This window comes from Sylvia atricapilla, chromosome 19 (assembly GCF_009819655.1).
Source record: "Sylvia atricapilla isolate bSylAtr1 chromosome 19, bSylAtr1.pri, whole genome shotgun sequence".
In the NCBI taxonomy this organism is placed as follows: domain Eukaryota; kingdom Metazoa; phylum Chordata; class Aves; order Passeriformes; family Sylviidae; genus Sylvia; species Sylvia atricapilla.
The window spans coordinates 6,452,318-6,466,625 of NC_089158.1; the positions used below are offsets into that span (position 1 = coordinate 6,452,318).

Genomic DNA, 14,308 nt, shown 5'->3' on the forward strand with positions numbered 1-14,308 from the left:
TTCCTGCCTCGTTTGTTTGCTCCTCTGGCCCAGCGCTCCCCCAGGCCGGCTTTGTGGAGTTGGTAATGGATTAAGTGGCTGCGAAGGACGTGGGGGGTTGGTGGTACCTTGCGGGAAGGTGGGGAGCGAGGGGCTGCAGGGCTGGGCTGGGTGCGTAAGGGTTAACGGCGTTTGATCCTGTCTGCTGAGTGAGTTTTAAAGGGCAGACTCGGCAAAGGTGAAAATGCAGGGAATATCCTGTGATGGTGTTGCAGGAGGAAAGGAGTGCTCGCTCCGGGCTGGGCAGCACAGATCCCTGTGCTCCCGATGCTCCTGGCTGGGAGACAGGGATGGCTCAGCGAAAAGCTGGAAAAGCTGGAGCTGTGCTGGAAGCAGAGGGAAAGGAAGGAGAAAAAGGACTGGGTTTCCTAACCGTGCAAACACTCAGGATGTGCTGGGCAAGGACATAATTTGGGATGTCCCCACACTGGGTGTCCCCAGGACAGGACAGGATTGCTGCTGTAGAGATGCTCCCCTGGAGCTGGGGTGTCCCAACCACGCTGCTTCCTGTGGTACTCAGAGTGATGGCAAGGGAGCTGGGCAGCCCCATCCCAGCAGCAGGAATGTGCTGCTTCCCAACGAATTTGGGCAGCAAAAGCAAAGCTGTCACCAAAAATGGGCACATTTTAGTGGCCCTTATGGGACAGCCAGGCCAAGTGGCCATTTGGGGACATCCAGGTGTGCCCTGCCCACCCTGCTGCTGAGCCAGCAAGTGTGACAAGCTCTGACATCACAGCTGGGAAAATAACATGTTATTTTCCCAGCTTGGATGTGACTTTCCCTGCTATTACTGGCAGAGACCATCTTGGGAGGAGAAAGCAGCAGAGGGCTGTCAGGAGAGGGGAGAGAAAGGGTTTTCTGGGCTGGTGGAGCCTGTCCAACCCCTGTGGGCTGTGGGGAGGTGGGGATGCTCTGCAGGGCCACCCCATTCCCTTAATCCCACTGTTTCAGCAGCAAGTCCATGCTGCAAGTGCAGCTGCATGAGCCCCCAGGTTGTGCTGACCAGTCACCCTGGCGTGGGAGCCCGGTGTTGAGCCAACCCTGTTCATCCCACAGCAGCCCATTCTCAGGTGTGAGGAAGGGTTTGGAACCACATCAGGAACCTTCTCCTGGGGAATCATCCCCAGAATTATGGGAACAGAGCTGCTTCCCTTCTGCACTCCAAGGACAGATGTGCTGCTGGCCCATAGGACAATGAATAGCCCTGGAAGCTGTGAGAGTTCCCTCCCATGCCCATCCTTGACTGTGGTAGAACTCTCCATTGGAAAAATGAGTTTGAAACAACCTGGTGCAATGAGGAGCTGATATCTTTTGTTTGGGAGGGAAAACCCAAACGAAACCACAACAAAACAAAGTGTCTCAGCAGAAGCTTCATGTGCTCCAAAGCTTGAAAATGCTGGAAAAGCCCTGTGAGGCCTCGTTGTGCCAGCTGGGCCACCTGGCTGCTTAAATCATCACCTGGAAAAAGCCGTTTAGCTCCCAGTCCTGGAATATCCTCCAGCACACACACTGCAGCCCTTCAGAGCCCAGAGCTGAGGAGGTCCTGTCTCTCTGCCTCCACTGGAGTGTCCAGTGAGGTTTTTGGCTCAGGGTGGAGGATGCCTTATCATGGCAGCTCCAGCTCCTCAGGAAGCACAGGGATGCTCTCAGAGGCAGTGATGGACATGACACATCAGCCTTGGGAGAGAGAGCTTCCAGCTGCTGCTTCCAACTGGGCTGCAAGTGGATTGAGCTGCTGAGGCAGAGCTCAGTATAGTCAAAAGGCCGAGTCAACCCCCGTGTGAGTCTTGGAGAAGGAAAAGATCTCTCAGAAATCATGGGTTCAAAGGATGGAGGACACCCACCAAAGTGCCTGCACTTCCTGTTGGGGTTCCAGTGATAGGGTGCTGTGAGGCAGACACCACATTTAATTACTTTGCTACCTTAATTGCCATCAGCCCTTCCAGTTTCCAAGATCTGGTGGTTTCTCAGTTTCCCAGTATCCTTCCACCCCGCTGTGTCTCAGGGAGGTATTTCAGGGGATGGGACTACCAGGAGGGAAAAGCAGTGGGCAAAGAGCACTCTGTGAGCACCTCCTGAGCCACCTGGAACTCCCCAGCAGAGATGTTTTGGGGGGGAATATTTTGGAGTTTCAAGGTGACAAGCTTGTTTTTGTAACCCCACCTGGCTGTAGGGCAGCCAACGTGGGCTGAGGGCTCCCCATTCCCAGGGTAGAGCTGCACTGGGAAGAGCCCAGAGGGACCCTGGGAAAGGACCTGGGTCCCTGCTGGGCTTTGAAGCTCTTCTGTGCATCCCCCCACAGCATCACCCATCACTCCAGCTCCGAGGCTGCCCCTTTGCCACCCTGGGGTCCCCTGGGGATGCCTTTGGGGAACTGCTGCCCCTCTTTGCACCGGGGGTTCTGCCATGGGGCTGCTCTGCCGCCCTCCCAGGCTCCGGTGAAGGGCTTGTCCAGGGTCACCGCAATCGATATCTCATCTGCAGGCTCTCCTAGCGGAAGTGATGGTATATTGGAACATGGTAATGGCTCTGGTCTAGTGGAAAAGGCTAATCTTCCCCAGCTGTACAGGATCTCCGCAGGTGTCCTCCGGCTCTCCCCGCTGCCACCACTCCTGCCAAGGAGCAGACACTTCTTTAAAGCTGTAGCACTCCGATTTACCGCTGTCCTGGGGAGGGAGAGCTGCCTCCAGCCGGGCTCCGTGGGGCACAGGGCTGTGTCTGGGGCTTCCCAGTGAAGAACTGGCACCCTCCATGTCACCACACAGCATAGATGGCCACGGCAGCTCACATTTGCTGGGTCAAAGAAGAGAAGGTGATGTGCTCTCCAGAGGTGCCATTTCCCCGGGGAGAAGAGGAGAAGGATGATACCAGGAGGGGTGTGGAACCCCAAAGTTCCACCTGCACATGTGAGAGGGAGGCAGGGAAAAGAAAACGTGGCAGCTTCTTGCTGATAATTTGGCTTCTTTGGCATCGCACTTGCTGCTTGGTGGGACTCCCCACCTGGAACTTGTCCTGTTTTGCCCATCCCTCAGGATTGCTGCAGAGGCAGGTCTTCCCTTCCCCTCCTCATTTTGAGTCACACCCAGATGGGCTCTGGGCCTAGGGGGTCCTGTTTTATTCAGCTGACCAGCTATCCCTGGCTGCCTCATCCTGCTGCATCCCGATGGCATCATCCATTTTCCCGTTTCTCTGGAGGCAGAGGTAATTGCCAGGTTTAAAGTTTGATGTGCATGTGGATTTTGGCATGAATTGCCAAGAACAGCTCAGAGCAATGCACAGGTGTGGGCAGCACATCCCGGGGGCTCAGACACGGCCATGGTGTGTGGAGCCCCCAGATGTGGGCTGGAAAATGGAGAGCCCAAGGGCTTGGTGGGGGGCCCATCATCAGAGTGACCATCAGATTCCACAGAAGTCATGCCAAAGTTCGTGCTGACCTTGTTGGGGCAAGGATTTTTTCCTGCAAAAGACAGTGAAGATAGATGGATTTTAAGACAAAACTCCTGGAGAGATAGAAAGCTGTGGAGCTGCTGGGGTTTTGCTTAAACTTTATTTTGTTGGGCAAAGAAATGCCTCACTGGGTCCACGCAAGGGAAAACCGGGATGTTTTGCAGGAGGGAAGCAGGGAGGTCTTGTGTGGTTGTGCCCTGTGGGACTGTGTCCGTATCACATCCCTTCCTGGGGCTCCATCTCCCTCCCATCTGTGGGGTGTGTAGGAGGGGACCCCGGACCACATCTCCCAAAGGAGGGACAAAAAATTCCTCTCGTGCTGCCCAGTATTACATCATTTTGGGCAGATGGTGTTCCCTAGCCCTGGATGACGATCCCTCAGCAGGGACACTGGTGCACTCCTGGGAAATTTCACCACAGGATTCCCCACAGGATGAGTGGCTGGTTCCCATTTTCCTTTGGCGATGTGGCTTGGAGTGGTTCACAGGAGCACAGAAGTGGCCCTGGGCTCCTCACCCAGGTCACAGGGCTGCAGCACAACACGGCTGCTCCACGTTCCCATCTTTCCAAGGGAAAGCCATCCCCCTCCGGTGAGGTTGGGAGTGAGCTGCCCAGGCGAGGGGGGAGATGGCCGCCTTTGTAAACCCCTTAACAAGGTGCCTTTGTCTCCCCGTTTAACAAGAAGCTCCCTTGCTTCTTCCGCGGGAGTTTCCCAACGCCGGGTCCCTGAAAGCCAGCTTTATGCTCCGGCCGGGGACTGTGCCGCTGTGGGGCCGGCGGGGATCAGAGGGACACGGGGGCCCTTCTGACAAAGGCTGCCCCGCGGGGACAGAGCGTCAAAGCTCAGCCGGCTCCGGGAGGGACAAGGGACCCACTGAGCAGGAGGCTGCGGTGTGAGCCCACCGTCCATCTGGTCACTCGATCGCGGCAGGGGGGGTCCTTCTGCTCTGTCCCCGCGGACAGGGGGCAGGGCAGCGCCTGGGAAGGGACAGGTAGGTTTTGTTGGCCGCAGGTAACAGGATCCGCAGCCGTTGGTGCCTTCCTGCCCTCTGCTCTGCCTTGGGCGCGGGGCCGCAGGTGGGAGCGAGGGGATGAGGCCTCCGTTCAGCGGGGATGCTTCTCCTCATCTGGAAACGGGTTTGGAGAAAGCCTCGAGGTCTCTCGGCTCTGGTACCCCGCTCTAGTCTGGACCAGGCAGGTGCAGCAGGAGGAGGGGACCACTGGGAGTGATCCTCGGCTGTGAGAGCACCCTGCTGATGGCAGAGGCGTCGCCCATCCCTGTGCCGGCGTCCAAGCTCCCCTCTCCCACCTCCTCTTCCTTCCCTGGGGGCTTTGCCGGCCTCTGCTCAGTTTGGGAGCTCTTGCCCTTGCCCTGTCCCACCAGTAAGAGCCGTGTCTCACCTCCCCCTGCAGCCATCTGCCCGGAGCCCCCCGCCCAGATTTACTGTCACGCCTTAAAACGGCGGCTCAGCGCCAGGGTCAGCGTGTCACTGCGGCCCCTCATCGATTTGTTTTACCTCCCCTTGGCTAAAGCACTTTGGCCCTGGCCCCTTCCATGGTGTAAGGGACTTCCCAAGGCCCTCAGTTGTCCCTTTGCCCATCCTGGTCCTGCATGGCCGGACCCTGTGGGCAGCAGGGCTCCAGCTGAGCCGCTGATCTCCTGACCCTCCCTGGGGCACCTAATGTGTCTCCCTGGTTTATCTGGATCAATATTTCTGCAAGAGCAAGGAGGATCCCTCCAGGGAAAGGAGAAGATGAGGGGATCCTGCTTGTTTGCACAGCCCCATGGCTGGTTTAATGCTTGGCTGGGCTGGGTCATTCCTGGGGATTGGGAAGACCCTAAATCACAGGTGCCAGCTCAGACCAGAGATGTTTGGGGTCTCCTCCTTCCATTTTGTCGGTCTCACACCCTGCACTGGGGTAGACTAGTTGGGATATCTTTGCGTTCAAAACTTGAGGAGCTGGGATGGCTTCAGCCTTCAAGTCCCCCCAACCAGCAGGTGTGGGGCTGCTTTGGAGGATCTGCTTCTTGCTAGTGGTGTTTGGGCCTGGATGTGGGATTTTTGTACTGCTCTGCTTGGTGCTGGGGACATTTTTGTAGAAGCCTGGCAGTGATAATAAAGAATGATCATCAATAAGTCCAAGCAGTGAGAGCTGGGACAGCCTCTGGCCGTTCTTGCTGCACATTGGGGGATGCCCAAGGCATGAGGGCTGTTGTTTTTACAGCTTGGCTCAGGGAATCAAGGCAAAGAACACTTGGACAACTCTCCAACTCCACCCCACACGCTCCATCACCCCTGCTGAAGGCACCAGATCTCCAAAAGCCCTCCTGTCCCACAGAATCACCCCCAGCACCTCCGTGGCCATGCCCACTGGTCCCTGTGCTGCAGCCGGGGCAGATGCCCAGCAGCTCGGGCAGCCCGAGGAGAAAGCAGGGGGCTCTTGGCAACTCTGCCTTTTGCTTTCAGCCTCGCCCTCTCGCTATTTATTGGTGACTTTTGTCCTTGGCCAGCTTAGCAGCTGAAAGGGGCTGTATTATATCACATGTAGGCAGCTCCTGGGGGGAGAGGGCCGCGCTTTCTGCAGGAACAAAGCGCGGGTTGGCTAATTCCCCTCTCCTCCCGCGGCACCCGGGTCCCATCTGGTTGACACAGTTTGCTCCAGTGTCTCCTGCTATTAAGCCCCCACTTGCCTGCTTGAATCACTGGCGCTCCCCCCGCCCCTGTACCCTCGGCCCCTTTTTCTTGCTTTATTTTTCATTTTCCCTAAAGCCAGGCAGAACTTGCTCCGTGGAGTGATGTCAGATGTGTGCGAAGCAGACCAATAAAACCTAATGCATCCCCCTCTTTGTCTGCTGGCCTCTCCAGCGCCTCACATTTTCCACTCAGAAAGCCACTTAAAACACATCAGCAACAATCCCTCACAAAACAGCCACTTGTTGGCTAATTGTGCCGAGGACCCGCGCGCCGCATTGCGCTTTCCTGCCAGGGAGGGTCTGATGCTGCCAGGGACCCAACAACCCGAGGGTGATGGGAACCCTCAGCATGGACCAGGATTGGCCCTGGAGGGTCCCAGCTGCTCTGCAGGGTGGGGCAGGGATACGGCATTGGGATGTTTCTGTTCCCCACAGCCTTCGGTAGGTCTGGATGGGCTGGAGATGGTGGTCGCAGAGCCAGCAGTGGGTGGCTCAGCCCTCACTCTGCAGCAGGATGGATGAGCAGATGGATGCAGCAGAGCTCCCTGGACTCGGTCCTTCCCTCTTAATTCCTTCCTGGGAAGAAAAAGCAGGCAGGAAGGCAGCAGGCAGCTGCAGTGGAATGGGAGCTCTGGGGGAATGAGATGAGGGCCACCCTGCCAGACTGGTGGTTTTTAGCTCAGTGCCTGTGGTTCCGGGCTGACGGCTCTGCAGCTGAAGGCTGGAAGAGCTGCCTGCCCCATGCTGATGGGAGAGAGGTTTGTTGCAGCTTAGAGGGATGCCAGTGGGTTTCACGGGAGGGGATGGAGATCCAGGTGCCTGATGGAGGGCAGAGAGGATGCAAGTGAGAGGTGCGTCAATGCTGGAAGGGAGGCAGAGAGGCTTGGACCTTTGGCTAATGGAGATGCATCCAAAATTCCCTCTCGAGGAATTGTTTCGGCTCTTTGGGATATGGGAAAGAGATCAGAGGGTGGTTAATCTCCCCCTCTGCAGCCAGGGCATCCAGCTTTCCCCCCCCCAGCAGACAGACAAATGTGTGCAGTAGCTGCATTTATTTTTCTGCAGAAAAACTTGGACAGCTTCTGCTGCTGCCACCCCCGGCATCCTGGGGAGCAGGACAGGAGCAGCGTGCATTCACTGCCGCCTGCTCTGGGGGCGGGGGGAGCTGTCACACCTTTTATCTTGAAACCACCCAATCACACCCTGGTTTGGGGCTAATTTGAGGCAGGCGGGGAGGTTCAGAAACAGTGCCTGATAGTGGGAAGGCTCGCTGTGGGCGCTGTGCTGGGCAGGCAGCCCGGAGCCCTCCCTGCGGGCACTGAGCGCACCTGCCCGTGCTCACCGGCCCACATTCACCTGCGCAGTGAATTGTCACAGGGGACGGCGCAGAGCAGAGTCCGGGAGACGCACAGGGAGTGGTGCTGCCGCCTGCTCCGGCTCGGCGACCGGGCTGAGCCCGTGACACGCTGCCCCAGCTGCAGCCAGGGGATGTGTCGGGAGGTGCAGGCAGCTGCCTTCCATTCCCGTTCCCATTCCAGTTTCCATTCCCATTCTCATTCTCTCGCTTCGGTGCCAGACCCGGACACCACCGCGGGGCCATGGGCCCCCGGGGGCTGGTTGGACCTCACACCAACCTCCCACCTGGCAGAGCACAGGCGCCGGGCAAGGAAGGGGTTAAGCGGAGCCAGCGGCGGTAGAAATCAGAGGATTACAGGTTTGCTGCCGGACTGTCCCATCTGTCACCAGCACAAAGACGAGCCCTGTCTCGGGCTGGGCTGTCAGTGAAGAGCCCACCACTACATTAGGACTCCATTAGGGGAGACTGGTGGTGGGAAATGGCAGCTGTCAGGGCACTATCATTTCTCCTGTAATTCCTCCCGTTCCTTTCTCAACCGCACTTAAATAGCAGGTCTACCCACTGGGCCAATTTTGCGTTTTCTTCCTCCCGCTGCTCCTCTTCTTTCTTTAAAGCTGCAGCTCCCTGGGCCCCTTCCCTGCAGCCTGCTGGTGCCAGTGCCAGTGCTGCCTACGCCTGGCCATGGCACGTCCACAAGGAGAAGGGCTCAGGAGCATCGGCAGCATCCTCCCTATGGAGCCACAGTGATGCCAGCCTGGTCTGTAATGGCACCACTGCCATGGGACTCGCTGGCTCCTGACCTTGGCACAGGGAGGAGAGGAGTGGATCACGATCTCCAGGGGTGGGCAGTTCCCAGCTCCCATCATCTGGGGCTATCTCTGAGCTGGAGAATGTTTCCCAGTCTGTGCTGCCCTTGTACAAAAGGCTGGCTGCTGCTGCAGGACTGGCCTTGCTTTGCAAAGTGGGACAGAGTGGGCAGAGCAACAGGTGGTGGACGGGGCTGGGGACCATGTCCAGTGGCGTGGGCTGTGTCAGAACAGAGTTTCTTCTTCCAGCCACAAAATCTGTCCAGTCTTCCAGCATTTGGCAGAGACTCCTGGGTCACACTGCCTGGTACACTCATGGCCACGTCGGGGTGGGATGATCCCCTGATGCCAGGCCTATGTCTGACCCAGAGATAAAATCATGGACAGACACATTTCCTGAAGAGACGAGATCACCTGGAAACTCTCAGGACCTGTAGAAAGACAGCTCAGTGCGGTAAGGAACCATGCTGGAGGGTCTGTGTGTCCACAGCTTTCCTGGGAATCCCTGGGTCTTCCCACACCCTGCCCTGCCCTCGCCACATCTCCAACCGGACCCGGCGCTGCCACAGCTCCGTCACTCCCTGTGGAGCCTCCTTTTCCAGCGGGGGATCAAAACAAACACTTGTGTGGGGAAGTGCATTGCAGTGGTGCTCGAAATAAATAACTAATTTCTCCCTACATGATCTCAAGGAGCAGGAGAGGCGTGAATAGCAGGCCCCGGTGTCGGGCTGACTGGACTCCCCGGTGCGGTAATTCAGAGGATGACAAACATAAGCCAAAGAAAAATGTTGAAAAATGGGCACTTCCCGCAGCCCTGAGCAAAGGAGCTATTGCAGGGTTTGGAAATAACGAAGGCAAAGAGAGGGAGAGAGGGGAATTTTCTCATTGAGACCAAGTGAAGTGCCAAACAAGCTGCTATTATGGTGGCTTTGAGAGGCACAGGGAGGGGGTGGTGGGGAGGAGAGTAGGGGGAAGGAGAGGAGGGAGGTGGGGGAGAAGAGAAGGAGAGAGGGCTGGAGGAAGGGAGAAGAGTGGGGGCCGTGGGGAAGAAGGAGATGTGAGGAGCCAAAGGTGTGAGGTGACACAGGGCAGATGGAGAGAGCACCAAGGTGTGTGATGGTGGCAGGGCCACCACATGCCAGCACCCCACCCCTCACCCCGGGTCCCCCACATCTCCCCATCCTCATTCCCAGTCACCTTCTACCCCCCACAACCACCACCACCACAAGGGAGAGGAAAAAAAAAAAAAAAAAGGAAGAAAAAAAGATGGAAAGAAGGAAAACAAAATATCTACAGTTGTCGAGACAAGGGGAGAAAAATAGAGGCAAACATCCATAATTTTCTCTGTGGGGCTTTGCAGTAATTGAGCCATTTGGATAAAAATAAAGGCAGCAGGCCCTTTAGGTAAGAGGAGCTTTTGCAATCCAAGAAGCCTGAATTATGCGTCTTGTATCACTTGAAACCCCCCACCACATCACCCCCCTCTGCCTCCCCCGTGCGACACCAAACCACTTTCCCTTTTCTTCTTCTTCTCCATCTTATATTTTTTTTTCCTTCCCTCCTCCTTTTTTAAGTACCCTGTCAAACAGCATCCGATGAGTGGAGAATTTCAGCTGTCACAACTAATTTCAGCGCGTGTGTGTGCAAAGGTGTGTGTGTGCCTCGGGGGGAGCCGGGGGATGGAGGCGTAGAATCACTCCCTTGCTTTTTTTTTCTTTTTTTTTTTTTTTTTTTTTTTTTATTCCTCAAAAGGAAGATTTACATCAGAAATTTGTTTCTGAACGTGTTTAAGGCCTGTAATTTCCCTCTTTTCAATCGCTGCCTGATGTCTTCTTCTTGCCAGCTCCAGCACTGAGGCTGGCTGTCACCCTCCCAGCAGCCTGGTCCCTCAGCTAGTTCCTCCCCAGTGCCAAGGAAGCTTTTCTGTTTCTTGCCAGGGCTTGAGGCTTCCAAAATGCAGCTCCCACAGCCCTGAGCACCACGCTGGGTCTGGTAGGGAAGGTTGCAGCTTCACCCTGCCCTTGTCCCTGCACTGGTTTTAGGCTCCAGGTTTGGTCGGTCACCTTTGCAGCCACTTTGAGACTGACATTGGTTGGAGCATCTTGGGGTGGATCCTGCTCAGAACAGGGCACCCCTGAGGGCCGAGTGAGGCAGCTGGGGTGACCCCCCAGCCAGAATAAGTCTGGGGAAAGGGGCAGCTGGAGAGAGGCTGGTGCTGAGCACATTGAATCTTCACAGCCAGAGTTAGGAGGGGAAAATTCCCTGAATCCAAAGTCTCTGGGCTGTTTCCAAGAGAAGAAGAAGCAAAGCCCTGGGCCTGGCTGGGGATGTTGCCTCCATCATGTTTGGGAGATGATGGGATGGCTGTGGTGATACAGATCATCTTAGGTAATGAGGTGTTCCAGGCCAGGCTGGATGGAGCTCTGAACAACCTGATCTAAAGGAAGATGTCCCTGCCTGAGACAGGGAGGTGGAACCAGCAGAGCTTTAAAGTCCCTCCAACCCAAAGAGTCTCTGATTCTGTGGTTAAAATCCTTCCCCCATGGGCTGTGTCCCTTTTCCTAAAAAAAAAATGGACTTTCTGCTTATGAAAATGATCCCAGGTTCTGAGAGGAGGAAAGGCTGGGGATCAGCCAGCCCATTGGTGTAACTGAGGTGACCAGCAGCAGACTGCACTCCAGTGAAGAAGGTGTTCCCTGCTCTTGGAAAGCCACCAGATAATTCCCTCTGCTCAGCAATTCCTGCCGACTCACGTAGGCACAAATGAGATGCACAGAACTGGAAAGAGCAAGAACCAGCCGAGGAGGAGCACAGAGCTACCTGGGACATCACCCAGGTTTTGGGTTTCATACTCAGGGCTTTGGGAAACAAGCTATGGGATCAGTGAGGCTTGGACTACTCCAGGTTCAGTGTGCAAACCCAGCCAGGCCAGGAGCTGGGTGCAGGCTGCATTTTGGCAGGTATCACTCAGAAATGACACTCAGAAAAAGCAGCAGGAGGGGCTGTGTAGGGCCCTGCTCAAGGAACAAGGTTTGCATATTCTTTGCATTAATCCTTGACTAACTGGTCCTTGCATCATCCCTGGGTCTCCTGCTGTTCCACTGTGGCAGGAGCGATGTGACTGGGGGCTGGACCAGACCTGGGGGCACCTTCCTGGCACAGCTCCCCAGAGCACTCCAGGCCCAGAAGCTTTGTGAAAAGTTTCACCAACACCATGGCTGGATCCAACCATGGCCATGTGAGTCAGGAACATGGTCCTCAAACTCATGGACCAAACCAGGCAGGGAATGGGAACTATGAGAGCTGTACTCCAGGGAGGGGTTAAGTCAGGGTTCTGATGGGACCCCACAGCAGGGATAGAGGGGATGGTACAGCCTGGCATGGGGTGGCACAGGCAGGGATGGGATGGCAGGGATGGAATGGCATGGGCAGGGATGGGACAGAACAAGCAGGAATGGGATGGAATAGACAGTGATGGGATGCAACAGGCACGGATAGGATGGAACCGGCCAAGACACGGCAGGAATGGGACAGAACAAGTGTGGATGCGATGGCACGGTGAGGAATGGCACAGAACAGGTGTGGATGGGATGGCACGGTGAGGAATGGGACAGAACAGGTGTGGATGGGATGGCACGGTGAGGAATGGGACAGAAGAGGTGCGGATGGGATGGCACGGTCAGGAATGGGACAGAAGAGGTGTGGATGAGATGGCACTGCCAGGAATGGCACAGAACAGGTGTGGATGGGATGGCACGGTCAGGAATGGCACAGAACAGGTGCGGATGGGATGGCAGGGTCAGGAATGGGACAGAAGAGGTGTGGATGGGATGGCACTGCCAGGAATGGCACAGAACAGGTGTGGATGGGACGGCACGGTCAGGAATGGGACAGAAGAGGTGCGGATGGGATGGCACTGCCAGGAATGGCACAGAACAGGTGTGGATGGGACGGCACGGTCAGGAATGGGACAGAACAGGTGCGGATGGGATGGCACGGTCAGGAATGGGATGTCGGAGGCGGGGAGGGGTTGGCAGGAGCAGAGCACGGTCCGGGACAGCGGTGCTGCCGACCCCCGCCGTGTCCCCAAGCCCGTCCCGGGGGCGGGCACGGGGGCCCTGGGGGCGTGGCCTGTCCTGGCCCCGCCCCTCGCCCCCATCCCCACCCCACGGCGCGCGAGCGGCCCCGCCCCGCGGCGCGAGCCCCCAGCCCCGCCCCTCCGGGGCACTTCCGGCGGAAGCGGGGGGCTCCTTCCCTTTCCGGGCGCGGGCCCCGGGCGGAGCGGCGGGACGGGCGCGGGCCATGGCGGAGCTGGCGCAGGGGCAGAGCCAGAGCGCGGCGCCCGTGGGGATCAAGCCCGAGGGTTTCGTGGACGCTCTGCACCGGGCCCGGCAGGTGAGGTGCCGGCCGGCGGGCCGGGGGCGGGCGGGAGGAGGCCGCGGGGCGCCGCTAGGCCGCGGAGTGGAGGCGAGGCAGGGCCGCGGCCCCGCTGCCCCTCTGCCGGGACACCGGAGCTCCGGGGCTGCGCCCTGAGGAGGCGGCGGGGCTCTGACGGTCGCGGCCGTGGTTGGTGACAGCGCAGCAGCGCTGCTGTGCGGGAGGGGGCGGCCCGCAGGCATCTGGCCCTGGGCACTGGGTGGGTGTGAGCTGGTGGTGCCAGTTCGTGTTTCAGACGGGGCCTTGTGCGTGGGCTGAGCGATGGAGCAGCCAGAGATCGGCAGCGAAGCTGGGGAAGGGTCTGCGGTGTGTGTGTCCTGTGAAGAGCAGCTGAGGGAGCTGGGGCTGCTCAGCCTGGAGAGGAGGAGGCTCGGGGGGATTTTACACAGTGTACAGCTACCTGAAAGCAGAGTGTAGCCAGGTGGGGGTCGGACTCGTCTCCCAGGCAACCAGCGACAGGATAAGAGCACTCAGTCTTAAGCTATGCCAGGGGAGGTTTAGGTTGGACACTGCGAGGAATTTCTTCACAGAAAGGGTAGTTAGACATTGGAATGGGCTGCCCAGGGAGGTGGTGGTGTCACCGTCCTTGGAGGTGTTTAAGGGAACACTGGATGTGGCACTCAGTGCCATCCTCTGATTGACAAGGTGGTGATCAGTCACTCTTTGGACTCGATGACTTCAGAGATCTTTTCCAAGCTGATTGATTCTGTGAACACAAACCTTGGCAGAGCAGGAGCTTGGCATTCCCCCTAGGGAGAGAGAGAGAGGGGGGAGCGAGGTGCTTCCCAGAGGAATCCATGAACTTACAGAATGCTAAAATGGGAAGTTTCAGTGGAAGTGCCCAGACCTGCAGGAATTAACACCCTTGACTTCAGTACAGGATATTCCAGGTGTTTGTGCTCCTCTCTTTGGCAGAACAAGAAGCTGCTGCTCACATCATGGATGCTGTGGCTGTTGTTCCCATCTCTTGTTCCACATCTGTCACAGGTGTTTGTTCCATCTCTGAACAGGTTGCTCTTGTGCTCAGGAGCTGTAACACAGCTGAGTGCCAGAACCAGGGCCCACCTGGTGCTCAAAGACCCTGACTTTATTCTCTCCAGTTTTACAGGCCAGGTGGGAGAAATCCCCTTCTGTTGCACAGACTTTGTCATTTCACTGACAAACTTCTGAGGAAACTAAGCTGGACCCTGAGACCTCTCAAGTGCTCTGTGTGGTGGAACTGAGGTGCTCTCCCCTCACTCTCAGCTTGCCTGGGAACCAGTGTGGCAGCCAGTCCACGTTCTGTGCAGTCTGCAGTGACCTGCACAGAGGCACCTGGTGGTGTAGGTCCACACCCTGCACCTCCCACAGCACCAGGAGCTGCTCTGGGGCCATTGATTTCCCTCTCAGCACAGGTTGGTGGGGTGTGAGCTGCTCCAGGGTGAGCCAGGCCGTGCTTCTTTCAGTCACTGTGGGAAGAGCAGTGTCCTTGAAATGTCTGAGCACCCAGACAGGGTTGTGTGCTTGATGCAGTTAAATGGAGAGGTG

General features: G+C 57.2%; 1 protein-coding gene across 4 annotated transcripts in view; it reads left to right on the forward strand.

Moving 5' to 3' along the window:
* Nucleotides 1-12,589: 12,589 nt before the first annotated feature.
* Nucleotides 12,590-14,308, forward strand: part of FUBP3 (far upstream element binding protein 3) — a 39,260-nt gene continuing 37,541 nt past the window's right edge. For all 4 annotated transcript variants that reach the window (XM_066332765.1, XM_066332769.1, XM_066332767.1 and 1 more), the window contains exon 1: nucleotides 12,590-12,739. In XM_066332765.1, the coding sequence (XP_066188862.1) occupies nucleotides 12,647-12,739 (93 nt within the window). In that variant the 5' untranslated portion in view covers nucleotides 12,590-12,646. The remainder of the gene's footprint in view (nucleotides 12,740-14,308) is intronic.